General features: G+C 38.8%; 1 protein-coding gene across 7 annotated transcripts in view; it reads left to right on the plus strand.

The window, feature by feature from the left end:
* Positions 1-26,991, plus strand: part of DLC1 (DLC1 Rho GTPase activating protein) — a 563,102-nt gene that overhangs the window by 260,963 nt on the left and 275,148 nt on the right. For all 7 annotated transcript variants that reach the window (XM_040490111.1, XM_040490112.1, XM_040490109.1 and 4 more), the window contains one exon: positions 2,424-2,564. In XM_040490111.1, the coding sequence (XP_040346045.1) occupies positions 2,424-2,564 (141 nt within the window). The remainder of the gene's footprint in view (positions 1-2,423; positions 2,565-26,991) is intronic.

Consider the following 26,991-nt stretch of genomic DNA (forward strand, 5'->3'; position numbering starts at 1 on the left):
AAAAGAAAAAAAAGAAAAAAATCAAAAAGAAAAAAATTAAAACAAGACAAGACAATTTTTTTAGTGTTTACTTATTTTTGAGAGAGAGACAGAGCATGAGCCGGGAAGGGGCAGAGAGAGAGGGGGACACAGAATCAGCAGCAGGCTCCAGGCTCTGAACTGTCAGTGCCTGCAAACTGTGAGATCATGACCTGAGCTGAAGTCAGACGCTTAACTGATTGAGCCACCTAGGCGCCCAACAAGACACATTTTAAAAAGTAAAAAAAACAAACAACATCAACAAAAAAACCATATATACATTTAATTAAAAAGTAAAAATTTAGGGATACCTAGGTGGCTCAGTTCATTAAGCATCTGACTTCAGCTCAGGTGATGATCTCATGGTTTTGTGAGTTCAAGTCCCTCGTCAGGTTCTGTGCTGACAGTTCAGAGACTAGAGCCTGCTTGGGATTCTGTGTCTCCCTCTCTCTCTGCCCCTCCCCCACTTGCTGTCGCGCGCTCTCTCTCTCTCTCTCTCTCTCTCTCTCTTCAAAATAAATAAACATTTTAAAAATAAAGAAACAGGGCGCCTGGGTGGCTTAGTCAATTAAGCGTCTGACTTCCGCTCAGGTCATGATCTCAAGGTTCATGAGTTCAAGTCCTGCATTGGGCTCTGTGCTGACAGCTCAGAGCCTGGAGCCTGCTTCAGGTCTGTGTCCCTCTCTGCCCCTCGCCCGTTTGTGCTCTGTCTCTCAAAAGCAAATAAACAGTTAAAAAAAAATTAAATAACAAAACCCCTACAAAACCATGGCCTATTTTCTGTGCCCCAACACTACAGGGTAACTGGGCTTGTGGGCTTGTGGACCCTGGGCTCACTGAGGTGGCAAACTCCCTGTGATGACTGGATTCATCAGTTATGGCATCAAGACCTGCCTTCTGAGGCATCAGGACCCTCCATTTATGGTTTCCAAACCTCTTCACAGCAGGCAAATCCTGCTGCGGCCTGGGCTTTTAAGGTTGAAGGAGAGAGAGCATTCCCGCAGCGCCTCAGCCCTTTTAAACTTTGACTTCTCTTTTCTGTGTCTACATGACTAGGGCTAGCATGGGCTTGTGGACCCTGAGCTTGCTGAAGTTACAAGCTCCCTGAGATGACTGGGCCTGCCTGTTACAGTGTCTGGACCCTGCTCCTGTCTAGGCTTTTAAGGTGGGGTGGGCATATAAACCAGGCCATTCTCCGGTCCCTCTGACCTGGAGAGGTTTCTCATAATTCCTCTGCAGCTTGGCAGACTTCTGGTGAAGTCTCTTTTCTGTGCCAGTTGCTCTTTTAAACAATGTTTTTTTTCTGTGCCCAAAGACGGAGGGATCTGTTCCCGGTTCCTCAGTGCCGTCCCTCCCCACTGCAGATTGCAGTGTTGCGGTGGGGTTGCCTTGGTTACCATCCATCTCTCTTGCTGTTCTCTTGCCATTCTCTCTGCCTTTGGTTGTTCAGTAGCTGTTCAGTCAATCTGCAGTTCTTCTTCACGAGGAACTGTTCTATTAATAGGTCGAATTTGGTGTGTTCCATGGAGGAGGTGAGATCAGAGTCTTCCTATGTCACCATCTTGAACCAGAACTCTATTAACATCCATTTCCGAGTGAGAGAATTGAATCACACACGTCAAAACCTAATTCCTACCCCTCATATAGCTCATAGTTTATTAGGTAGGTAGACACTTGAGCTAAATGATTTCAAGCCATTGTGGTAGGTGTCACCATGGAGGTCTGATGGGCGTGTAGAAGAGGGTGAGGTGAGGAGAAATGAGAACTGTGTTTTCATTTGACGCTCACAGTGACCCTGTCGCATAAGGGATGCGAAGTGAGTTACTCATGATCATATAGTGAGGAAGGGATATCTATGGGCTTCTACCTCCTAACTTAACTGCAGTGCCCCAGCTAGCTCCCACTACCGCCCATTCCAATTTTCAATGAGCTGTTTAATTACCAAAGAATTACCAGTATTTTATGTCTAAAATCAGACCCTCCGAAGAGTACAGTTGTTATTACGAAATAGTGCATGGTTATGGGTGACATGTCAGTGTCAGTAGTCACTAACTTTTTCTAAAATTTCTTTTAATGTTATTTATTTTTGATTGAGACCGAGACAGAGTGAGAGCAGGGGAGGGACAGAGAAAGAGAGGGAAGCACATCATCTGAAGCAGGCTCCAGGCTCCGAGCTGTCAGCACAGAGCCCGATGCGGGGCTCGAACTCACAAACCGTGACATCATGACCTGAGCCGGAGTCGGACACTTAACTGACTGAGCCACCCACGCACCATATTGTCAGCAACTCTTTAGCATCTTCAGTGTGTGTTGGGAAAAGGAGAAGGTGGAAAGATACGGGTGCAGGGAAAAAGGCATGCAGAGAGCATGTACATGCCTTTCATATCAATACGTTTTTCTGATAGGATCTGGAGTCAGGATCTGAAAGTGGAGCGGACGCCATTTCAATGAATCAGGCGCCAACAAATTTGTCTTCTAACACCGAATCCAGTGACCTACCATCTTCCACCCCAGTGGCCAGTTTTGGAACCAAACCCAAGTCTACGGTAAGTTGTAAGTGATAGCAGTCAGTTTTAATTGAAATGCTGATGATCATAAGGTAAGAGTTGATATCTTATCCATTCAATATGGAAAAAAATACTCTTAGAGTCTTGGTTGCAGTAACTTGATAGCATTTAATTAAGTACAGTCTCACATATGTTGCTTGCTTTATAATGGTAACACAAGTACCTCACTAAAACGGGTCATGGTTCTAGAATTACGCAATATATGGTACCAAATTTTGTTGCTGGATAATCAGATCTTTAAAGAACGAACAATGAAAAATCTGGAGTTCGTTCTCCCTGAATTATTATCCTGACCACACTGCTTACTAGTCGGAAAATTACCTAAGACTAGATACATAGATAGAGAGATAGAGATATATAAAATCACACAAATCATAAATTTTACGTGGGTATTAATTGACATAGCTCAAGCTCATGTAAAGGACTTAAACACTTGGCACAAAATAAATACTGAATAAATGTAAGCTACTATCATTATTATGATAATGCCTCATCAACTTTACAGTGCTACCAAAACAAATAAAAGGAGAATTACTATGTATAATAGTATGGTATGGTGAATTGTAAATAAAAGACATTTTCCGTTAAGTAAAAAGTTGAACTGCTACGGGAAAGCAGTATTTGACTGTAAAAGGTAACATTTGTGGAGGAAGTAATTACTACTTCAAATATCTAAAGTCCCAGCAGCTCCAAAATAACCTTCCCTAGTTTAGTGAAAATCATAGTGGCATATTATTTTTTTAAATGCCGATGTTAGCTTAACACAGGGAAACAAGTTTGGAGTGCCTGTTTGCCTGATTTTAAAATAAAAGGCAAGTCTGAAATAGGACTCAGAAGAGAATACTCTGAATTTAAAACATGGTAGATATGTTGAATTGCAGGAATATATAGAACATTTTTAAGGGAATATTTATAGAATACCTACTACGTGCCATGCACTATGATAGATTAAAGACTGGGAGAGTGATAAGACATACTTTCTGTCTTTAAAAAGCTCACAATCTAGCCAAGGGGAGTAGGTACATAAAGAGTGAAATGCATATGGTAGTGCTGTACATATTGGAAATGGCAGGAACCAATGACCTACCACATAATGCTATTTTAGGGTACAGTGAAAAAACAGGGTCAGAAATAATATGTGTCAACAGGCAGACTGCAGTGAAATGGTGTTCTTCTGTTTCACAGTGTGTAATGAAGGTTAAGATGCAAAATTAAAGTATGAAACCAAATGATCTCATTTCACCATATTCTTACTGAGTACAAAGATAAAAGCCTCTCAACAGTTTTAACTCAACGGTGTAGGAACCAGTGGAGCATTGGCTTTTTGAATATTGGTACAGGTATGTGGCTGACACGTCAGAAGTAAAAAAGGAAGGTGAATTCCCTTTTTAAAGGTATTTATTCTTAAATTCGCTTTTGAAAGCACCTGCTGATATCCTAAAGAGCTGTTCTTTTGTCTCTGATATTTATTCTGTGTTCATCATTTACTTCAGAAAAATTACCATTGGCGTCTGCTATTTCTCCCTTGAAACATACATATTTTAGTGTGTGATCACCTTGTCATTTTTAACAACTTATACAACTTTGTGTGAAGTTCCCTAGTTTTTCTTCAATACCCTCGTGTTTGTAAATGTGCTCAATGTATTTCCACTGAGATATGTTTATGTATTTTTATGGTAACCAACTATTGTAAGGTTTTAGAATGAGAAACATGAAGCCATCGGTTTTATCAGGACCTTGATTCTTTAGAATACTTTGAGATGGGTCTATTTTCAAATGTTTCATGTTTTGCCACATCACTTGACCGAACTGTTCACTCCACAGGCAAAATTAAGAAATGCTAAAGTCAGTTATGGAACAGAAACAGACGTTTTTGTGCACTCCAGATTAAATGTGTACTGAAAAGTTGTCAAGTTTGGATAAAATAGTACGTGACTGTCTCCCCAGATGTTCAGGTGTGACTTGTTCCCTGGGTGCATGATCACAGCTTCACAGTGATGCCACAGCTCATTAGTCCATAAGCACTGAGAACCACGAGACAGTGAACTCAGGCTCCAAACATGCAAGACAACCAAAAACTACTGACCCAATCTCGACCAATACCACAGGCAGTTAGACAACTGTACATGGAACTCTGTCTAGCTACTGAACTATAATTTAGTAAAATTCTCCAGCAGGCCATGAGAAGGACCCAGAAATAAATACTCCACTGTCACAGACAGCTGACTTTTAGGAAATTTCTTACTGAAAATGGCCAATAATGAAAATAGCTTGAGAAGCAGGCTTTTTGGGGGGTGTAGGAAGGTTCATTTTTTTTGCGGGGGGGTGTCGTTTTAATGTGTGTGTGTATATTTTATTTTGTGTTATTACTGGTGTTGACTATTTTGAGTACAGTTCCTTCTTACTACAGTTTGAAAATAATTCTTTGGCTGTGGATCACCTGTCTGTTTTTAGTTTGTTTCTTGGCTGGAATACAGAATTTTACCTATTTTATGAGAGAGTAAATAGGTTCTTTTCCCTTCAGTTTGGAGCTTGGGACATAGATAATGTGTAACGGCAGTCTGGCTATTTTGTGAAAAGAGAGAAAACTCCAGTGTCCTACAGAGTCATTCTTTTCACAGGGAATTGAAGTTTCAATGTTAATATTAAGTAGAAACATTAAATTCTAAGAACACCTACTTATGACATCTACCCATCATGAACTAACCTTCTACTCCATCGTGTCATATTTTTACAAAATGTTTACTTTTATTTCATAATTATTTAATGTTACATTTGATTTGCTGCTGTGAAATCTATCTATAATGGTGACTAACTACCACAAATATTTGGCTTTCCTTTTGTACGTAGGACCTCTCTGGGTTTCCAAGTGCCTATTTTTTCAATAAGATTTCTTCTTTTATATGTATTATTAGAACAGGACCAAGGAGTAATCTTCAGATATTTCATGAATACTATGTATATATCATGCCAAAAAAATGAACATTAAGGTACATTTCAGGGATGTATTTTACACAAAAATGAAAAAGTTGAAAGGTAGGATACCCAGTACCAAAAAAAAACACATTAGATAAAAGAGGTCTAGTGTTTTGTGTCCAAAAAATCACCAGTTTCTCTCCCAAATCTTTGTTTTGTTCCTTTGAAACAGTGTCATAATGCCTTTCTTGAGAGACACTTTCACAAACAACCCATGATTAGTCATATTGTTTTAAACAAAGTCTCTGACTCACTATAGAAGGATATACTGGCGTCCTTCCAGCTATGGTAATCGGTTGAGTTGTTCTTATATTCATTAATATGGGGTTGTAACATGAAAGATTTTAAAGCTCAGCACTAAAACCTCAGGGGTTTTGTTTTTTTCCTAAACATACTTATAAGTGTAAGTCTTCATTAAATTATTATTAATCATTAAGAGATAAACTGAGCCCTAGATAACCAAAAAAAAAAAAAAAAAACAGTGCATTTCATTTGTAGAATAAGTAACTGGAGGAACAGGGAGAGTCTAGTATTCTACAGAATAATCAAGAGCATCATTCAGAGCAGTGCAAGGATATGTTTTCAATTTAGTCTAAACTCCCCTTCCCTCTGTCTCCCAAAAACTTCTTTAGTTGCTCTGTGATAGAATTCTAATAACAGTGATGAAACCCTCAATCATTTGGGCATGTTGGAACCACAGCTAGACAGAGCAGCTTTGAGTATGTCCTAAAGTATCTAAAGGAATTTGGGAACATATTGGCATTCATATCAGAATGTATTACACACTGGAAAATAACCCTTTTATTAAAGACATCAAAAACAGAAATTATTAACCTTCATTATTGTAATGGCTACAGGGTAAAAAAGACAAATCCATCTTATTTTAGCTCAAGGTGGCAACAGTGGGTCTAATTCTACAGATTGAATACACCCCTCATCTTTTCATTATTACTACCAAAATAGCAATGAGACAGATGAGGGGAAACATCAGCTCATGGGAAGATGGGAGCTTTAGGCAGGCAGAAGCACGCCCAGCCGGACAATGCCAGCTCCTCTGGAGAGCAGTTCAGAATAAATCTTGCCTACCGGCTGCCATGACGTGACGCAAATAGAGCTCAGAAGTGGACCCTGACTGCAGTTCGTGATCATTTCTCAATGACTTAAAAAGACTCCAATACTGCAGTCAACCTGATAGTCCAGCCGCTTTTACTGACAGTTCCAAAAATTGTGTGGTCACTCTACTCTGTTGTTGAAGAGAACACTGTCTCAGTACGACCCCAACACAACTCTTTATGCTATAGTCAGTTTAGTGGGGCATTTTCATACAATTATTTTTCGACCCTCTGCATGATAGAAGGCAAGTAGTACTATTCTGGTCTGGCATTCACTTGCCAACAGCATTGTCATCCCTTAAAAATATAAATGTTTTGGGGCACCTGGGTGGCCCTATCGGTTAAGCAGCCGACTCTCGATGTCTGCTCAGGTCATAGACTTGCAGTTTGTGAGTTCGAGCCCCGTGTCAGACTCTGCACTGACAGGGCAGAGCCTGCTTGGGGTTCTCTCTGTCTCTCTGCCCCTCCCTACCTTTCTCTCTCAAAATAAATTAACTTTTTTTAAAAAAGCATAAATGTTTTGAGGTGCAGAGAAAAGGAGGGTGATGGCACTGTGTAAGAATTTTAACATTATATTTTATTTCTTTTTTCTAAAACTTTTTTGATGTTTATTTATTTTTGGGAGAGAGAGACAGAGCATGAGTAGGGGAGGAGCAGGGAGAGAAGGAGACACAGAATCTGAAACAGGCTCCAGTCTCTGAGCTGTCAGCACAGAGCTTGATATGGGGCTCGAACCCACGAACCGTGAGATCATGACCTGAGCCAAAATCAGACCCTTAACCTATTGAGACACCGAGGTGCCCCAACATTACATTATTTTAAATGAATGTTATTCAAGTTCAGGTCATTAAAAAAACAATATCTTTTTTCCCTTTTTTCACCCCATGAGATATTATTCAGTCTACATTTTTCTTGAAACTATCAATTTATATTTTGGCCACTGTACGTACGAGAACCACAAATTGTCACTCATTGTATTTCTGTGAATCTATATCTGTACCTGATAAAAGCAGAGACAAAAAGAATATGAACTTTAAGAAAGAGCCAGAAGTTTTATCCGGGTAATGATGATGGAGAAAAGCATGTTTGCACGTGTAATAATAATATCAAATGTAAGAAGGACAAACATGTATGAAGTACACACTGTGTGGCAGATATATTATGGATTAGTAAGGCGTAGTTCATGAATCCTTACGACAGCCTTTGAGCTAGATGCCATTATTTCCTAGATGTCATAGAAGAGGAGACTGATATGGATAATGGCTAATCTGAGCTGCCTCTGGGCTCCCGGTAGGAAGGGATGTGGCCAGGATGGCAGCCAGATGCTTCGTGCTCCCCCTAAGACTGATTTATTCAGAGATTCGCCTGCCAACCACCTGGCTTCAGAACCAATATAAATTGGTTTGAGAGATTCTTATGTCAGAGACAAATTGTCGCTGATGTTTGAATTATCGGAGTGCACAAGAACAGTTTGCTTGTGCAATAAAGAATAGGGGCTGGTTCATCAGAACATAGCATAGGTCATATTGTGCTAACATCATCTTCTAAATCATCCATCTATCATGGATTTTATGTGTGTTTATATGTATATGTACAGTATATCAGATTATATATACATATGTTTGTACCTATTCATATCAGAATATATATATATATGTTTGTGTATATGTGTATATACAGACATACATTCCCTAGTGTTATTTTCCAAGAACCCGTGTTGAATAATTCTCAATTATATGGTTCAAATTAGTAAGTATTAAATTTTTATATAGTCATAAAATTATTCAGTATAAGTTTTTATAATTTTTTTTATATAAGACAATTTCTCAGGATAAACACAGAAACCACAAAGGCAGACTTATTCATTGTTACCAGGTATGAGATGTGGTAGTATCTTTATCTGGGATTGGACATTTAAGGTTTGAAAAGGTTTGAGGAAGGGTTTCAAAAGAGAAAAGCTCATAAGATAGAAGACAGAGGTTAATGGACACTTTGACAACCAATAATCAACTTAATTGTTGCATCTTTAAAAGGAGGACTTCCACGTAAGGCTGCTTAAAAATAAAAAATATATATATAAAGCTCAGCCTTTAAATGTGGGAAGACTCAATATCGGTGTGAGATTCTCAAAAGACTGACTTTTGAAGATTCAGTCAGTTATCCAGTGAAACGATCTGATGAGCATAGACCACCTTTGTTACAAATAATACACTTCAGACACATTGACGGGAATTATTTTTTTCAGGTTTATTTCCTAGTGGAGAATTCCACAGTATCCTTTTTGCAGTAAATTAGGCTATGCTTCATGGATATGTGAAAAACAATTCTGCTAAGGAACTATAAAACACTGTTGGCGTTTGTCTCGATTATACAGAATTTCAGTAAAATTACACATGATCCAAGAAAGAAAAGAAAAACCATCAGGGGCTCCCCATAATACTTTCATTGTAAACTAGATTTTATATCTAAATGCAATCACCTATCTTAGGCATACTATCATTAAGCTAACTTCATTATATGCTTGTGATATATTAAATGGCAGGCATTAAAATTGAAAACAAGTATATAGATTCTGGAGTCCAAATCACATTATTTTAAAATATATTTTAAAACCCAATTCATACACATAATTTTAGTATTATCTGTGTTTTGTCTTACCAAAGTATTATATACTACATTTTTATATCATATACTATATTTTTGTTTAAATGGTTATCAGATGATTATTTTTAACACAGCTGGTAATTTCCCCAAATGCTGTCCACTGTTTAAAATAAAATAGAGGCATAGGGGCTCCTGGATGGCTCAGTCGGTTGAGCCTCAGATTTCAGCTCAGGTCATGATCTCGTGGTTTGTGAGTTCAAGCCCCGCATTGGACTCTGTGCTGACAGCTCAGAGCCTGGAGCCTGCTTCTCTTAATTTATTTATCAAAAGTAAGTAAACATTAAAAAAAATTTTTAAACAAAATCGAGGGGTAAAACATTGTCATTTTTACAAAGATGAGCTACAAATACTCCTTTTTATTGAAGTCTTGGGAAAACATACAAGGTAATACATAAAATTAATTACAATTTAAATAGTATTTCATAATGTCACATATGATAAGAAATAACGTAGTAAAGGAAAAAATGACATGTAATTTTTAAAGAACGTTTTGTCAGCCTCTTCTGAAACATCAAAAAAATTAAATTAGTACAGCTTACCATCAGTAAATGCAAGAAGTAATGGTCTTAGAAAAATGCCTTTGATTATAATGCTTTTGAGTGTGGCAATTTTACTCTGACATAGAAAAGCAATAACATTAAAGTATGTGGATATTTAAAGAAATATTTGTCTTTGTTCACTAAGATTCTCATTGTTTATGAGAAAGAAAAATAAGGCACAATTTATAGCTTTTTTAAAGAAAAACTGAGCCACCAGAGGATTGGGAAAAAATGTATTTAAAAAGGACATCATTCTGTGATGATTATAATGAAATATTTCTTAGAATTCTATGATTTTAAAGCATAAAGGAATCCATTCACATATTCTGGATTTTGAAATAATAGATAAATATGCAGTTCATTAACCTTGGGCTTTGAAAAATAGAAACATTTTTATAGTCATTTGCTTTTATATTTAAAATAAATTCAAAATTCTCTCATTTCTAGTGTTTGAAGATACTGACATCTGTTTCCAATGCATTCACACATTAATTCATGACAGTCTCATTTGGGGTGGGTTATTTGATCTCTACAATGACCTCCTCACATCAGCCTTTTCCCTTTGAATCTAGGAGCTTCATTTTGTCAAAAATAAGCATAATTCATACCCAGATACACTGATTCTTAATACTAAACACTGAGTGCATGGTACTGGAAGAATTTTTTGATTTGGCAAAACTATTTCTGTCTTATTTGTGTTTAGTTTATAATAATCTAATTAGTTGGAACAGAATTCCTAAAGCCAAAAAAAAAAAAAAAAAAAGAGGGAGAGATGTAGAAATGGATCATATGGGATCATGGGACAGTGAAAATTTAGTAGATTCCTTAAGGGCAAAATAAGCCATCGTCTCCGCGACCTAAGGTTTAGTCATATGAATGGTACTTTTGTATGTTATCATCATTACAATGAGAAAAATTTAGTTTTTCCATGTGCTGATGTTACTTCTCGAATCCAGCTCATATTTTCATCCAAGAGAAATAACAACTTCCAGTTATTTCTGGGCGATGTAAAATGGCAAGCCGACAGCATGCCACATCACAGCAACCAGGAATATAATTCATAGCACTAAGCAGTAATAGTAACCAGTAAGCTATTTTCGCGGAGTCCTCACTTTCTTCGTTTCAGACCTAGTTGTCCCAAAGCTTTAATTACATATTAAATATATTCCTTGCTTTTTAACTTTTCCCCTTTGATTCTTTGACGGATAATTAATTTTGCCCCTGGCGTCTGGTGGCCTCAACTGGTTCGAGACAGCTGAAGTCCGTCGAAATGCTGAACTGAGGAGTCCGTGTGAATACTCCCTAGCAGCTACACAGAGCTTACAGAGAGGGCCTCCTGAACTATAGTTGTGAGCTGTCCGCCACACAACCAATTTCTAAATGAAAAAATAAAACCATCAGCCATGTATTTGAGTATTCTGAATATCACACATCTAAACATTTGGAGTCCTATAACAAAAATAGGAAAGTAAAGGAATTATTTGCTTTCTATTTATTACGTCCCCAAACACCATCACTTGGGAAATATCAATATTCCTGACTATTCTGGGTATTTACTGAACATCTTTTGTGTTAATTTCTGTTTTTAATCAGTTCATGTTCTTTACGTTATTATCGCCACTGTCATTTTTAGTGATCCTCTTTTCTTTCCACTGTAATGACTTCATATAATCCAGATGAATTCTGGATTTGTAAACTTCAAAGTAAAATCAGTTGATGTTCATGAAAATGACTCTTATTTTCTGTTCACAGTAAATTTCTTTATTTTATTTTGTTGTTTTATTGATTCATTTCGAAGGCCCTATCTGTGTATGTAAATACTATAGTAACTCACCACATAAGCGTTTATCAAATTAGCCATAGTGTGAAATACTGAGAATCATCCAAACAGTCAAAAGTAACTGAATAAAATCAGTGCTGTTCAGATTGTGCTCTGGGAACCCCCAGAACTGCCTTCCTCCACCTGCCCCAGCAAGACTTACTTACTTTTATCTCTTTTATATATTGGCCTTATGAATGCTATCTTCTTTGGTCAATCCATAGGATAAATTTTGTTCAAACCCTAGACTAAACAAACTATAGGAGCAAGAAGATGTTGAAGATTTTTTTTTGCGTGTCTAGGGAGCTTCTGATATATATCTGCTTCGTTTCCAAGATCATCATGGTAAAGCCGCCCCCGGAACTTCCATGCTGCTAGGGCAAGGCATTCATTCCTAAAGCTTCGTCACCACTGAGTCCTGAACTCTGGGAGATAAGAAATAAGAAAGTGTGAGAGAGAGCAGAGTCTGGATCAGAGCAACTTGACTTAGCCTGGGTCTGGGGTTCTGCTCTCCTAGATCATTAAGCTTGTAAATGTGAAACAAATGCAGTACTTTAGAACATTGGGTTGTAGGTAGATAGGTTTGCCTTTTTGTTTGTTTACTTTGTTTCTATTGGGGAATAAAGTCAGAATTTAGATTATTTTTAATAGGTGAACGTTTAGAACTCAGAACTAGTAGAATTTCCATTTAGATATATTTCCTAAGCAAATATCAGCTAAGTACTTAATTTTACATTTGGAATTTTGTTGTATCAAAATTGTACAATCATTTCCCTACGTGTAAGTCATTTGTAGTTTTTTGTTCTATTTGTATGTTTACTATACATAACACTACAATGGGCAGTTCTATATATTTTTTATCTGTATTTCTAATATTGTCTTAGGTAGTTTCATAGACCAAAAAGTAGTTGCATATTTGTTAAAGAGAATTTTTTTATTACTAGTAATATTGAACTTCTCTTATATTTATCAGACATTTATACACCTTACTTTAATAAAAACGTAAAGAACAATGTTCTTAGCCATATGTAATAACTGGCATATTCGTATCTTCATAATATTATTCTACATTTTACTTAAAAAGTATTTCTAATTTATAATGCAGGTGAACTGTAATATACTATTAATGTTATGAAATCCTTTTTTTTTTTTTTTTCCAAGAAGCTATAATAACTTGTGACGGCTATGTGTAAGCTACTCTGCTAGGCACTGGGGTAGAGTTTAAGGAAAGAAAAGGTTGGGGGGAGACGACATGATTGGAATCTCTGGACTCAGACTCTGGGACCAAGAATTGCCTGCAGAAGCTGCATTGGTGAGTGCTTCTGGGAGACAGACATGTATGGAGGTGAGGAAGGCCAAACTGGTCAGTAGGCAGAATTGGTTCAAGCAGTAGCAGCTATGGCCTCAGCTGATTCTGTGGAGGTCTCTGGAGCTGGGTATTTCTTCAGCATTGTCCCAAATTGAGGAAGGGGTTAGACCTCTGTATCCTTGCACCAGCCGATTATCAGTCTTAGGCTGCCCCTAGAAAATGACGTAACTCTGAGTGAGGCAGCTCCTTGCTGCCAAGGCCCTTTCCCAAAGGGTATTTCCCACGCTGACAGCAGCAAAGGAACTGATGTACTTGGCCCTGAGGAGGGAGAAGTAGCCTCGCAGTCTCCTCCACACAGGCCATGACCTTCACCTTCATAGGGTGCATTCTCTGATGCAAGCACAGGTACCCAAGCACATGCTTGTGAAAAGATATAACAAGAACCAAATTATAGTTATTAAGACCCAAAGGGAACAACCATAAGGAACAGGAAAGATGCAGACTCAGATATACCACTGAAGGTAGAACTCATAGGGTTTGAAAATTGACGTTTTGCAAAGGATTAGCAAAAGGAAAAAATTAAAAGTGGATCCAAGATTTTCATCTTGAAGAAGTAAGACAACGGTCGGGTCACTAACTAAGGGAGTAGAGAAGCAAAGGTAGAAAAGAGGAGAAAAAGGAAGGTTTTTAAGCCAACCTTATTTTAAGGTATATTTTACATACAATAAAATATACCTATTTTGGGGCGCCTGGGTGGCTCAGTCGGTTAAGCGGCCGACTTTGGCTCAGGTCATGATCTCGTGGTCCTTGAGTTCGAGCCCCGCATCGGGCTCTGTGCTGACAGCTCAGAGCCTGGAGTCTGTTTCAGATTCTGTGTTTCCCTCTCTCTGACCCTCCCTCGTTCATGCTCTGTCTCTCTCTCTGTCTCAAAAATAAATAAATGTTAAATATATATATATATATATGTATATATATATGTATATATATATGTGTATATATATATATATATACATATGTGTATACACACACACACACACACACACACACACACACACACACACACCTATTTTAAGCGTGCATACCTCCAGGATGTTTTTGGTAATAACGAAAAGAAGGAAAAACCAAGGCTAGCAGAGGAAGTTTTATTGAGGGAAGTTATATTATCCTTTTTTTTTTTTTTTTTTGGTATTGTTTTACTGTTTTTCCAGGAATGTGATCTTCGCTAAACATGCACTACCTGATAGAATGAAATCACAAACAAGCTAATTTTTTATTACATCTTCCACAACAAACACCCAACACCTGACACCCGACCCCTGACACAACAAACAAGCGACTTTTCTTCCTCCTTGATTAGACAAAAACTCAGGGACTCCCATGAGTCTTACTAAACACTCTTAAATAATACAATCGCTTTAAATTCCAAAAGGTAGCAGTCATGAATCAGAAATGAGAAGGTTCAATATGTATAATAATCAGCATTTTAATCTTCCTTTCCCTCTAAGACTTACTCCCTCTTTCTTAGTTTGGTCTGCCTGCAGCCAGGGGAGGTTGGGAGTGGGGCTCAACTTCCTTTTCCTTCCTAGCTCACCCCATTCATCACTGGCTAGAAGCTGTGTAATGAGAAGTGAGATGCAAAGTAGAATAGAAAAGATCTCACTGGATGAGATGTTCCAGAAACTGTTACCTGCTGTATCAGTTATCTGTTGCTATGTAACAAAGCATATTTAAACTTTGTGTCTTAAAATAGTTATTATTTCTCATGGTTTCTAATAAGTTCAGAATATAAAAGAAACTCTTGGTATGTGGTTCTAGCTTAAAGTATCTCATGAGGCTGCAGTCAAATGTCTACTGGGATGCAGTCCTCTGTCAGCTTTACAGAGGCTGCAAGAATCACTTGTAAATTGGCTCACTTGTGTGACAGAGATTAGTGCTGGAAGATTTGTTCTCTTCTATGTGGATCTCTCAGGAGGGCTGCTTGAGTGTCCTCGTACATGGCACCTGGCTTCCCCCAGCGAGAGCCCAAGAAATTAGAAGTCAGCCTAGCATGCCGGCCATATTCTGTTGGTCATACAGACCAGCCCTGGTTGAATATGGAAAGAGACCACACGGGAAATGTTTACAAAGGTGAGAATTATTGAAGGCCATCTTGAAGGCTGATCAGCAAATGAGCCATGTCTTTCATACATGCAAAGACATTCACCTCCTCCAAAGGCCTTCAGAAGACTCCTATCATGACAGCATCTTTGCCATCTTCAAGATCTTGTTATATTAATGAAATCCAAATTTAGATGAGACTCCCAAGATATAGTTCCTCGAGTAAGGCCTTTGGGCATAGTTCTTCTTCATCTGAAGACCTGTGAACATACCCAGTGATCAGTGCTATGATAGATACAGCATAACCACTATAAATTCTCCCATACAAAAAGGGAGAAAATGGGATGCACACAGGAGTCAGGACCTGCAGAAATTCTGAAAAACAGCATGGCAGATATTTGAATGGTTTTGACTAGAAATCATTCCTACTACTACCTGAGAGTTAACTCTCCGTGGTTCCGGGTTCATCCCTTTGAGATCTTGGTTCCGCCCTTTAAGTCACGCTTCCTTTTTCTTATGAAATGACCACTGTTTGCGGCTGAGTAGTTTTCTCATCTTGGTTTCTGCCTATAGAGTTTGGGGGTTCCCAAGTCCTCCATTGGTTTTGCACTATTTCTGAATCTTTTGATCTAAGATAAAGGTGTTTCTGCTAATATAATGTCTTTGAAATTTTGTGCATCTCCTGTGTGCCTTTTTTTTTTAAGTTTATGTATTTATTTATTTTGAAAGAGAGAGTGCATGAGCAAGGGAGGGGCAGAGAGTGAGAGGGAGAGAGAGAGAATCCCAAGCATGCTCCACACTGACAGCATCAGAGCCTGATGCAGGGCTCGATCTCACAAACCAAACCATGAGATCATGACCAGAGCTGAAATCAAGAGTAGGTTGCGTAACCAGCTGAACCACCCAGGCACTCCTGTGTGTCTTATTAGAGTTTACTCCATTAGATGGAGCCAACTTGCAAATGTCTTTAAGATAAGTCTTTCTCTGCCTCAGACCCCTGCTGAGTCATCTTAGAGGCAGTGTCCTGATGATTCTTAGAAATCCTTTGTTTAATATAAAGGATCTTTGATGTACACCCTAAACATCCTTAGTGAGCTTTTTGTGTGGACAGTTGCTTTTTTTTTTTTTAATTTTTGTTAATGTTTATTTATATTTGAAAGAAAGAGGGAGTGCAAGCAGGGGTGGGGCTCGGAGAGACGGAGACAGAATCTGAAGTAGACTCCAGGCTCTGAGCTGTGAGCTGTGAGCTGTCAGCACAGAGCCCAATGTGGGGCTTGAACTCAACGAGCAGTGACATCATGACCTGAGCTGAAGTTGGACTTTCAATCTGCCAAGCCACCCAGGCGCCCCTGTGTGGACAGTTTTCTCAGGCATTATCTTAAATATTTTTGAGGACTTGGTAAAGGATTTCATCTTTAGTTATATTGTTTTGGCTGCGACCTAGATTTGATCTTACCTAGAAACATTTTCCTCTTTTAAATTTTTTTAATGTGTATTCATTTTTGAGAGTGTGTGTGTGCAAGTGTGGGGCGGGGGGGGGGGGGCATGGAGAGAAGGAGACACAGAATCTGAAGAGGACTCCAGGCTCTGAGCTGTCAGCACAGAACCTGAGGTGGGACTTGAACTCACAAACTATGAGATCATGACCTGAGCCCACGTGGGACGCTTAATTGACTGAGACACCCAGGCGCCCCTGGAAACATTTTCTTAATTTTCGTATTTATTGTCTGAGGAGGCTGGGAAGAAGCTTCTGTCTTTCCTTTTGCATTTTAGTGTAAGTAATAAGAAGTCAGGCAATACCTTTAACCCAGCCTGGAAATCTCCTTTGCTAGATCCCAAAATACCTTACATATATATATTTTTGCTTTCTACAGTACCACATACAACTGTACTGCTAACTATGCTGTTGCTAAAGAAGGATCCTTTTTTCCTAGTAATACTTTCCTCCCTTTTCTTTAAGCTCTCCCTGAAAGCTTCCTCAAAGGCCATCCAGCTGGTGTTAGCAGTATCTTTGGTTTCCTTTAGGCTTTTTTTTTTTTTTTTTTTTTTTTTTAGAAATCAACCCTAATGTATGGCTCAAAACAATAGTAATCATCATGTCATGGTTTCCATGTACCAGAAATTCAGGAGTGGCCCAATCTTGCGGTTCCAGTACAGGGTCTCTCGTGAGGTTGCAGCCACGTAGGAGTGGAAGGTCCGCCTCCACAGGGGCTTACTCACACAGTTGGCCAATTGGTCTTTCCCCACGTGGGTCTCTTCACAAGACAGCCTTAGTATCCTCCCATCACAGCCGCTGGTATCCCCCAGGGTGAGAATTCTGGGAAACCGAGGCAGGAGTTGCAGTGCTTTTTATGAGCTAGCTTTGAAAGCCATACACCATGATTTCGGTTGTATTCTTTTTGGTCATAAAATACCCATCAGTGTGGGAGGGGGCTTTCTAGGGCATGTTTAACAGGAAGCAGAAATCATTGGGAGCCACGTTGGAGTTTAGCTACCACATCTCTAATTCCTTTAGTGGACTCTTTACATCTCTGTTTTCACTGGTCACTTATTTTTTCTGCAGCCCCTAGGAATACAGACACTTTTTTTTTTTTTTAATGTTTATTCATTTTTGAGAGAGAGAGAAAGAGAGAGAGAGAGAGCATGAGCGGGGGAGGAGCAGAGAGAGAGGGAGACATAGAATCCAAAACAGGCTCCAGGCTCTGACCCTTCAGCACAGAGCCCGACGGGGGGCTCAGACTCACAAACCATGTGCTCATGACCTGAGTGAAAGCCGGACACTCAACCGACTGAGCCCCCCAGGTGCCCCGGAATGCAAACACTTTTAACTTCTCCTAGCTGGGGCTTGTTTACCCCTCTGGTCAGTCCTTTGAACAGGTCCTTAAATTACGCCACTCATACATCTCTGATCTATATGAAGCACTAACATGCCTTTTCCTGAAAGAGCTAGGAATCCACCTGCTACGAATACAGCCACATCTCCTTTGATTCATCACCAAATAGGCAGGCCACTCAGTCCAGATCAGGTTCCTGTGTCCCCCATGCTACAGCGACACATATCAGCCTCTCCATGTCCAGAAGGTCCGTTTGAAGTCCCTTTAACCAGCCTTGAAATGAGAGCAAACACCCTACTTACTAACACTTCTTTGTAGGGCAGGATGTAGGGGAAACTCCTAGCATACTAAAATCTCTCCCGAAAGTCACTTCTTCCAAAATCTTCTGATTCCCAATCTTATATCCTTCGAGGGTGGGGGTGGGGGATAATTAAGTGTTCTCTCATACGTCTCCTCAAAATACTTTTTGCAACCTCTACGTTTTCGTCTCTATCACAACTCACTTTGATATCAAATCTGTCACCTTAGGGTTTAGGTCCAAACCTCAGTTTTAACGTTGATCACAGGGGATCTGTGTCCTGAGATGTGACGATGAGTGCCAGGACCACATTAGCTCTCTGGGACCCTCTGAGAGATAAGAATGCTTTGAGCAAGGTAAAATCACAGATTCAAAGTTAAGGTGGTGTTTTTTGGTCATTCACTAAAACTGTATTCTGTCAGATAGGCCTGAGTGGAGGGAATTAGGTCAGGCTGACTCCAGGGGAACAAAGATGATACATTCTCATTTAGTTGTTACATGGGCAGCAGGAATAGGCACCAAGGATACCTGTTTATATTTATACTCAGGCTGAAGGACTATTTTTCTTAAATTTTTCACAACAATAGAATACTAAACGTAATTTTTTTCTTAGAAAATTCCTGAAAACTTTCGTTAAAATATTATCATCAAGCCAGAAAGTATTTACTGTATATATGGGAAAACTATATAATGCCACTTAAAAGCAGGAGGTACAAAACTCAAATCATTTCAATACTTTTATTACTGTTAACATCATATGTTTATTTTTTCCTAATTATTCCTAGCATATTTCTAAGTTACACAGAGGCATTGTTACTCATGAATTGGTTTAAAGAATATTGTTATAGTAGATTATCCATTTGCTGTATAAATTGAAAGGGCATTACAAGGACATGACTACATGTTCCCTGTGCCTCTTTTCAGTTCAGTTCAATTAAAGTTGTCAGTAAGTTGGCACACGAGGGTAGGGTAGCTCTATTACTCTTGCAGGCGATAAAGAGCTTTTCCAGTATTGGTATAAACAAAAAAATAAATATGTAATCAGATGTCTGAATTTAAAATAGATTTAAGATAAGAGCACATTGTTTTGAAAGGTTTCTAAATAAATAAAATTATATAGAATATATAAAATATCATATACATTAGATTCTATATTGTATTATATATATTACATATATTTTCTCCATGGAGAATCTTTTCATGTTTTTTTTTTTTTTAATGTTTATTTTTGAAAGAGAGAGAGAGAGACAGGGCATGAATGGGGGAGGGGCAGAGAGAGAGGGAGACACAGAATCCAAAGCAGGCTCCAGGCTCTGAGCTGTCAGCACAGAGCCTGATGCAGGGCTTGGAACCCACGAATCCGCGAGATCATGACCTGAGCTGAAGTCGGATGCTTAACTGACTGAGCCACCCAGGTGCCCCCATATTTTTAAAATTGTGTTTCCATATAATGTATTTCACAGTGCACAAGAATGCTTCTCCAGCCCACAAAGATATTTTGGAGAAAAATTCTAACACATTTGATCTCTTCTTGAGTCATAAGTTTGATTATTACATATATTATTTTTAGATATTTTTTACTCCATGAGAAAATTAATGTGCCACTAACTTAAAATTCTGTAGCCTTTAGATGCTTGTTCAGTCTTTCAAAGGACTTTCTTCTTTAGTGAGAAAATAGTACATACAGGTAGACACTTAAAACTACTAAGTTTTTTTTCTTGGAATAAGGACATCTTACACCTTGAAAAGGAAAATATACAAGAAAAAAAGATTAACACCAGTTAAAAGACTGTCATCACTAAAACTTTCAAGAATAAAAAGCAAGGTAGTTACAGTATCGATATTGTTGTTTTTATGTTTGCTTTTGTTTCTTTTTTTCTTTCAGAATGCTGCCATCTTCTGGTGAAATTGTATATTACTTCACACACACAAAAGATCTAAAATATGAGGCAATTTAGGTTTATATAAATGCATCTTTCATCATTAGGGGGCACCTATTTAAGATTTGTGCCCCTAATGTTCCAAAACCAAAGAGCTTTAAATAATTTTCAGGAATTTTAGGAAGTTAAATTCACAGAAGGTGTTTCAGGACTTACAACGCTATCAAAATGTACATTGCACAGTAAATGCATATGGAAGCAGAGATAAGGCAAAGTGTCTCTAGGGAATATTTGACATTGTCCTATTTCTGTAAGAATCTATGGCTAAGAATAATTAATTTTGACAGATATTTGCGATATTCATTTTTGCAAACCTTTAAATTTCTAAGTAAGTCATCTTGAAAGAATATTTTGATTATTGTTTTATAAAAACACTTAATAAATTCTCCCTTTTCAACAAAGAGGATTCTTGTGTCTGACACCTCTCTCCTTATCATAGAATTGTTTATATTTGTAATTTCTTTTAGAATTATTTGTTAAAGGATATGTAATTATTTATTAAAGATATATAATTTATTAAGAGATATATAATTTATATACTTTAGAAAATTAAAAAAATAAAGGATATAGATTTGATACACACAAATATATGCCACTCCTTGTCTGTATACCCTACTTACACACTCTAGTTTCTATCCCTTTTTATTGATTCATTGAAAAAAACTGAAGTTCTTACCATATGCCAGTCTCTATGGTGGGGACTAAAAGTTCAAACAGAAGATGCCATCCTTGAACTTAAAAGCATGAAATTTAGTGGATTCCTTTAGCCAAGTCCTAGAAATCCTCACTGGACTACAAAGTCCTTAAGTAGCTCATCAAAAACATTTTAATCTACCAAAACCAAAAACTAGTAAATCACAGTGCAAGATTGTGAAGCATCTAAAAGACTCAGGAGCTACTTCTTGTTGTCACTGATGGTTTCCACCAAATCTTTCCCCCGATCCTATTAATAGTTTGCTGACACAAAGAACCCCCACCAAACAGCCCTGAAATCAGCACAGTAATCAACATTTAATAGGGAAAGAATCTTGACCCAGTGAGACCCACTGACTTGAGTTACTCGACACTATTCTGACTATACTGCCTTAACGATGTTCAGAATTTGCCTGATTAAAAAGGTTGGTGTGGACAAGGGGAAGGGAAAGGGGTGTTGTGCTCCAGAGCAGAGCATGATCTGGGGCTGACCATGTTCCCTCAGCACCAGGGCACACAGAAGACTGTTCAGTGAAGCGCCAACTTAAAGCTCAGAGCAAGGAGGGAAGCATGCCATTAGCTTGTTTCGCTCCTAGCATTCCGCTGTTTTCCCCATTGTTAGAAGGAAACAGGTAAATGATCACATGCATTGTTGAGTGGTGCTTATGGAATTATGTGAAATTGCTCTCCGGATTCTCTGCAGGAGAAAATAGGAGCCTCTGCACCGAATGTATGCTTAAGATTTCATGGGATCAGTTCCTTACAGTCAAACCATTCTTTCTGGAAGACCCAACTAAGACAACATAGGAATGGCTTTTCTTTTGGAGGCTTTCTTGGAGAAGAAGTAGAGTACAATTTAAACTTTTTCAGGCTTCATGCTGGTAAAAATTAGAAAATCTACAAGTCCTTCTTATAAGTATCTTAGATATCAATATTTCCTGCTGATTTTGGAGCTGACACCGTGTGTGTGTGTGTGTGTGTGTGTGTGTGTGTATACGTATATGTGTGTACATATATATACATATATACATATATATAGTGTGTGTGTGTAGATGATTGATAGATAGATATTCCTGTGTTTTCAAACCCAAATTTAATACATTACACTATAGTTACATGTACTTTGTGCTCTTCTCTGAATTAGAATGGTAGGCAAGCGGTGAAGTGTATAATCATTTTTAAAATTCTCATCACATAGCAAAAAAAAAAGAAAGAAAAGAAAAATAGCTGTTAAAATTTCCAACTAAGATAGTGGATGGAAAGAATTTGAGATTGTGTCAGCCTGCCCTTTGTCCTCCTGGTTCAGAGGTTAAGTAGAAGCTTGGATTCAGAGTGCTCACTGTGGAGGATCTTAGTCCATAACAAACTATGCAACCATTAGTATGGCAGTTCTGTTCCACTGAAACTATTTAAATAGGTAAATCTTTAAATGTTAAAAATCACAAGTTAAAAGAAGATACACTTCCATTTATATCATTTTCACATATACTCCAGAAAACATCACCTTAAGGTACATATTATTTGTCCTTCATTAATGCTTTTTCTCTTTTCTTTTTTTTTAATTTTTTAAATATTTATTTATTTTTGAGACAGAGAGAGCATGAGTCGGGGGCGGGGGTGGGGGCAAAGAGAGAGGGAGACACAGAATCTGAAGCAGGCTCCAGGCTCTGAGCTGTCAGCACAGAGCCTGACACAGGGCTCGAACCCAGAAACAGTGACATCGTGACCTGAACTGAAGTCAGATGCTTAACTGACCAAGCCACCCAGGTGCCCCTCTTTTTTTCTATTTTATCAGATTCTTTTGGAAATTGATTAGATTTAGGTTAGATTTTGTTAAAGCAATCCAAGCCTGGAAATGATAGTAAAGTTTTCATAAAACAAAGCAATAAAGATTTATAAAATTGATTTTAATATTTGATAAAGCTAGACACACTTATGAATGTATACTTATATGTCTTCTTTGTGTTTTTTAATAAATAGTTCTAAAATATTTTCATTTTGATTAAATAATTTAACTGGCTCCTATTAAAGGGTATCCAAGAAGATTCCATAAATTGTGGAAGTAAATCTCTTAGTGGAGTGCTCAATACATAGTAAGCCTTCTACCCATGATAGCCAGTATTATACCTCAGCTCATACCATAGATGTGTTCTTTAGGAACCAACATTACACTATATGTTAACTAAGTAGAATTCAAATTAAAAGATACAAGAGATGTGTTCTTTAAAAGGAATACATAAAATCGTTTTTATGATGAATTGAATAATATTTTTATAGCATACTTGCACTTTGCTTGAATTCTATATCAAATTGTTCTTTGAACTGAACCAAATTCTAGTATTTTCTGTATGAGAATACATTAAGGAGAGAGACCGTCTGTAATTGAGAAAGGGCAACCCCGACAATTGGGTTAACTAAGAGATCAACAGCCCAGAAAGGACATCCTTGTCCTACAGGTCCCAGCATAAGATGAGCAATTTACCGAGTCACATTCCCAGAAAGATTGGAATACTCAACCATGAAGAAAAGTTGAAGGTGAAGGAGGCTTTTTATCATCCAGAAAAACCCCACAGCATACTTTTGTATTCAAAATGACACTAATGAATGTGGTCATTATCTGGAAGACAAGGATTATGAAAAAGATTAATAATTCACTCACCCCTCTTTGCATCCATCTTAATAATTGTCATTTGGGTTTCGGCTCTAGCATCTTTGCTATTTCCTATAGTTACGCTTCTTTGTTGTCATTTTCTAAGCCATCCCACGGGAGATGCCAGGTCTTGGTATTTATGGTATCCTAATCATCTTTCCTCACTGGAAATATTCCAAAGAACTTATATTATAAACTAGAAGTAAATATATTCCTGGCAAATATGTTTTTCTGTCTTCTTACTGGCTTAACGCACAGACCTCTTTATGAGCAAAAATCTTGGGCTAAACAATATGTTAAGATGAGTTAATAAGACTGTGTTGTTTTTTTTTTAAATGAAGCCTCTTCTACGCCTTTGTTAGTGTTCCTGTTTTTGTCAATGGCATGTTTTCTTTTCATACTTGAGAAGATGAAGAAATACTTCAGCATTTGGTTAAAATATGAAAGAAAGTTCATGAACTTTGTCTTGTAATTGTAATAATTCAAATGGCAACAAGTACGCATCAGTTTTCATCAATGATGAATGCAAACACTTAAAGGGATTTCTACACTGTGTTGGCATCTCTGAAGAAATGATGTTCTTCCCACATCACCGTAGAAGAATTTGTTTGGACATTTTCTTGTGACGCCGGTGAACTGATTACCAATCCTAGAACAATGCCGCTGTGGGTGTTCAAAATGGTTGCACACAGGCTACCCACAGAAACAGTGATTTACGTGAATTATATTTCTCTCTATAAATGTTTAATTTTTATTAGCAATTTTTAAGGAAAGCATGATTTTGGACTTTTCAGTTGGAATTTTCTGGGGCTTTTAAAATGATCCCAGATGAAGGTCCATTCTCTTTTGCCCAATTTTTTGACATTTAGTATCCTGTTTCTTGTTACCAAAACATACATGCACCGATTTTTGAGAGAAATAACAAATATAAATGGTAAGGAGGTGTAACTTTCCCAATGAGCAGAATCTCAAATTGCAGGCCAAATGGCTGATCCCCAATCAATTTTAATATGCTCATTGTCTGCCTCCCTTACTCCCCGATGAAATGTATTTTCAAGAGGAGTTGACTCTTGGGAATGAATTATCATAGCACCACAGCTTTTATTGGATCCTTTCATAATATCCTTTAGTCGTGAAGATGCTTTTAAAAACAACATGTTATCTTTTGATTATTCACATTCTATTTATTCGGTAATCATTTATTGAGTGCCTACTATGTGCCCAGCATCGTGCTGGATGCTAGAGCTATGATAGGCTTCCTCACCGAGTTCACAGTTAAACAGGAAGACATACTAATAAACAACTAATCTGAACTCAAGGGAGGTGGGGAAGGACACCTCGGCCAGTTCTGAGGCAATTGAGAAAAGTTGGCATGCAGTAGGTCCCCTCAAATATTTCCTTAATATTGAAGGACAGGCAGCCCTCCCCTGGTGAAGGCGTAGAGAGCCAAGGGAAGAAATTTCCAGGCTGAGCAGTTAGTGAAAGCAAAGACATGGAGGTGAGAAAGCCCACAGCGCCTTTGGGGACCAGCAGGTGGTTCCGTCTGGCACAGGTGCAGGGGGCTTTGAATTCAGAGTAGAGGCCAGTTAGAGTCACATTCCAATGTGTCTCCTACACCATGAAAGGAAGATAAGGGAACTCTAGCAAAGGCCACTGGGGAACAGGGAAACCATACCTGCATTTTAGAAAACTTTCTTCTGAATGGGGAGGAAACACATTGAAATGACTCTCAGGAGAGGCACTATTTTGAAGGGTTTTATAGCAATCCAGGCACAAAAGACCGAGGCCTTTGTGCTCGGGATGCCGAGGAGGAGACGTGGACAGATTTAAGGTATGTTAAGGAATTATAATCTGTATGATAAAGTAATATGTTGGGTATAAACAGGAGAGAGGAAGCAAGACCTCTTAAAGACTGAGCAACTGGATGCTAATACCAAGACAGGGAATATCTTTAGCATCGTCATTCCCTTCTTCTGAATTTTCATTTGAGGATCCCTCCACAATACCCAGTTCATGTGGAAAGGCAAGGCTACCTCCAAGAGTACAGCTTGTGATCCAGATCAGAGCCTGTGCTGCAAGCCGTGGCCAAAGTGACGTGGGACGGCAGTATGTGTGTGAATGTGTGCGTCTGTGTTGCCAATGGCTGAATGAGAAAGCTGGGATCCACGTGTCCCAAGCAAGTCCACTTAGGGTTTGGATATGAGGAATTTCTTGGGACCTCCTCAAAAACAGGCTCTCTCCTTTGTATTGGGATTCAAATCATAAGAATAGGCGAATACAGCTGCTGTAGCCATCCTCCCATCCCAGAAGGAGAAACTGAGAATGAAGGCAATAGAGAAGCAGAGTGGAGTGAGGGGAGCAAGAACAAGCAGGTTTTGGTGACATTGTGTGAGCCCTGCTTTCAGCCACCCCTGAAGCCAGTCCCACAACTGGACTTCTCAGTTATGCACTAGAGAATGCAGAAGTCCAGGGCAATGCCTGGCAGTCAGTTGAAGCACAAGTGTCGGGAGCTCCCAGGAGAAATCTGCCATGGAGTGTTATCTGCAGATAGATGATTTTAAACGTGAGACGATCACCTACTGGCGCAAGAGAAGACAAAACCCTGGGAAACACTAACAGTCAGTCACTTAGTCACTCAACAAATGTTTATTGAGCACCTTCTCTATAACAAATGCTGCATTACTGAACAGAGGCGACAATAATAATTATAAGTCCCTGCTCTTTTAGAGGTGATAGGACATTAGAGGGAAAGAAAAGAAAACAACCACAAAAACATATTATTTTTAATAAGGATATGTTTAAGGAAAAGAGAGAGAGGAAGAAGGAGTAGAGGGTAGGTGTTCAGACAGCGATCAGGGGGGCCTCGCTAAGAAGTCGGCATCCGTTTTTTGAGGAAAGAATTGGAAGGAAGCGAGGACGCAGACCATATACGTGGCTGAGGCACAGCCCTGCAGGTGCAGGGCCAGCGAGGGCAGACGGCTCGGGCCAGGAACCCGCTGCTGGCCATGCTGGGAAACTCAGCAAGGGAGCAGTGAGCGAGAGCTGAGGGAGCACGCAAGAGGGGCCCGCACAGCGGAAGCCTTGTGAGCCATCGTGACGACTTTGATTTCTATTCTGAGTGAGATGAGAAGCCCAGAGAGGGTTCTCAGGAGACATGTTTCATGATCTGACTTCGGCTTTAACTGGGTCCCTCTGGCTGCTGTCAGAATAGCCTGTCAGAGCAAGGGGGGAGGCAGAGAGCCCCTGAGGAGGCAGGGGTGACCGTCCTGGCCAGACAGGAAGGTGGCTTGGCCACGGTGGCAGCAGTGGTGGTGGTCAACATTGTCATATTACAGATATATTTTTGAGGGAGAGCAAACAAATTCTGATGGATTGATGCCGTCTGTCGGAGAGAGAAGTCCAGGATGACTTCGGGGTTTCCGCCTGAGCTGGTGGAAGCATGAGAGCAGTCCTCAGAGGAAAATGAATCGGGGTG

The sequence above is a fragment of the Herpailurus yagouaroundi genome, unplaced genomic scaffold (assembly GCF_014898765.1).
Source record: "Herpailurus yagouaroundi ecotype Mexico unplaced genomic scaffold, PumYag 181, whole genome shotgun sequence".
Classification (NCBI taxonomy): Eukaryota; Metazoa; Chordata; class Mammalia; order Carnivora; family Felidae; genus Herpailurus; species Herpailurus yagouaroundi.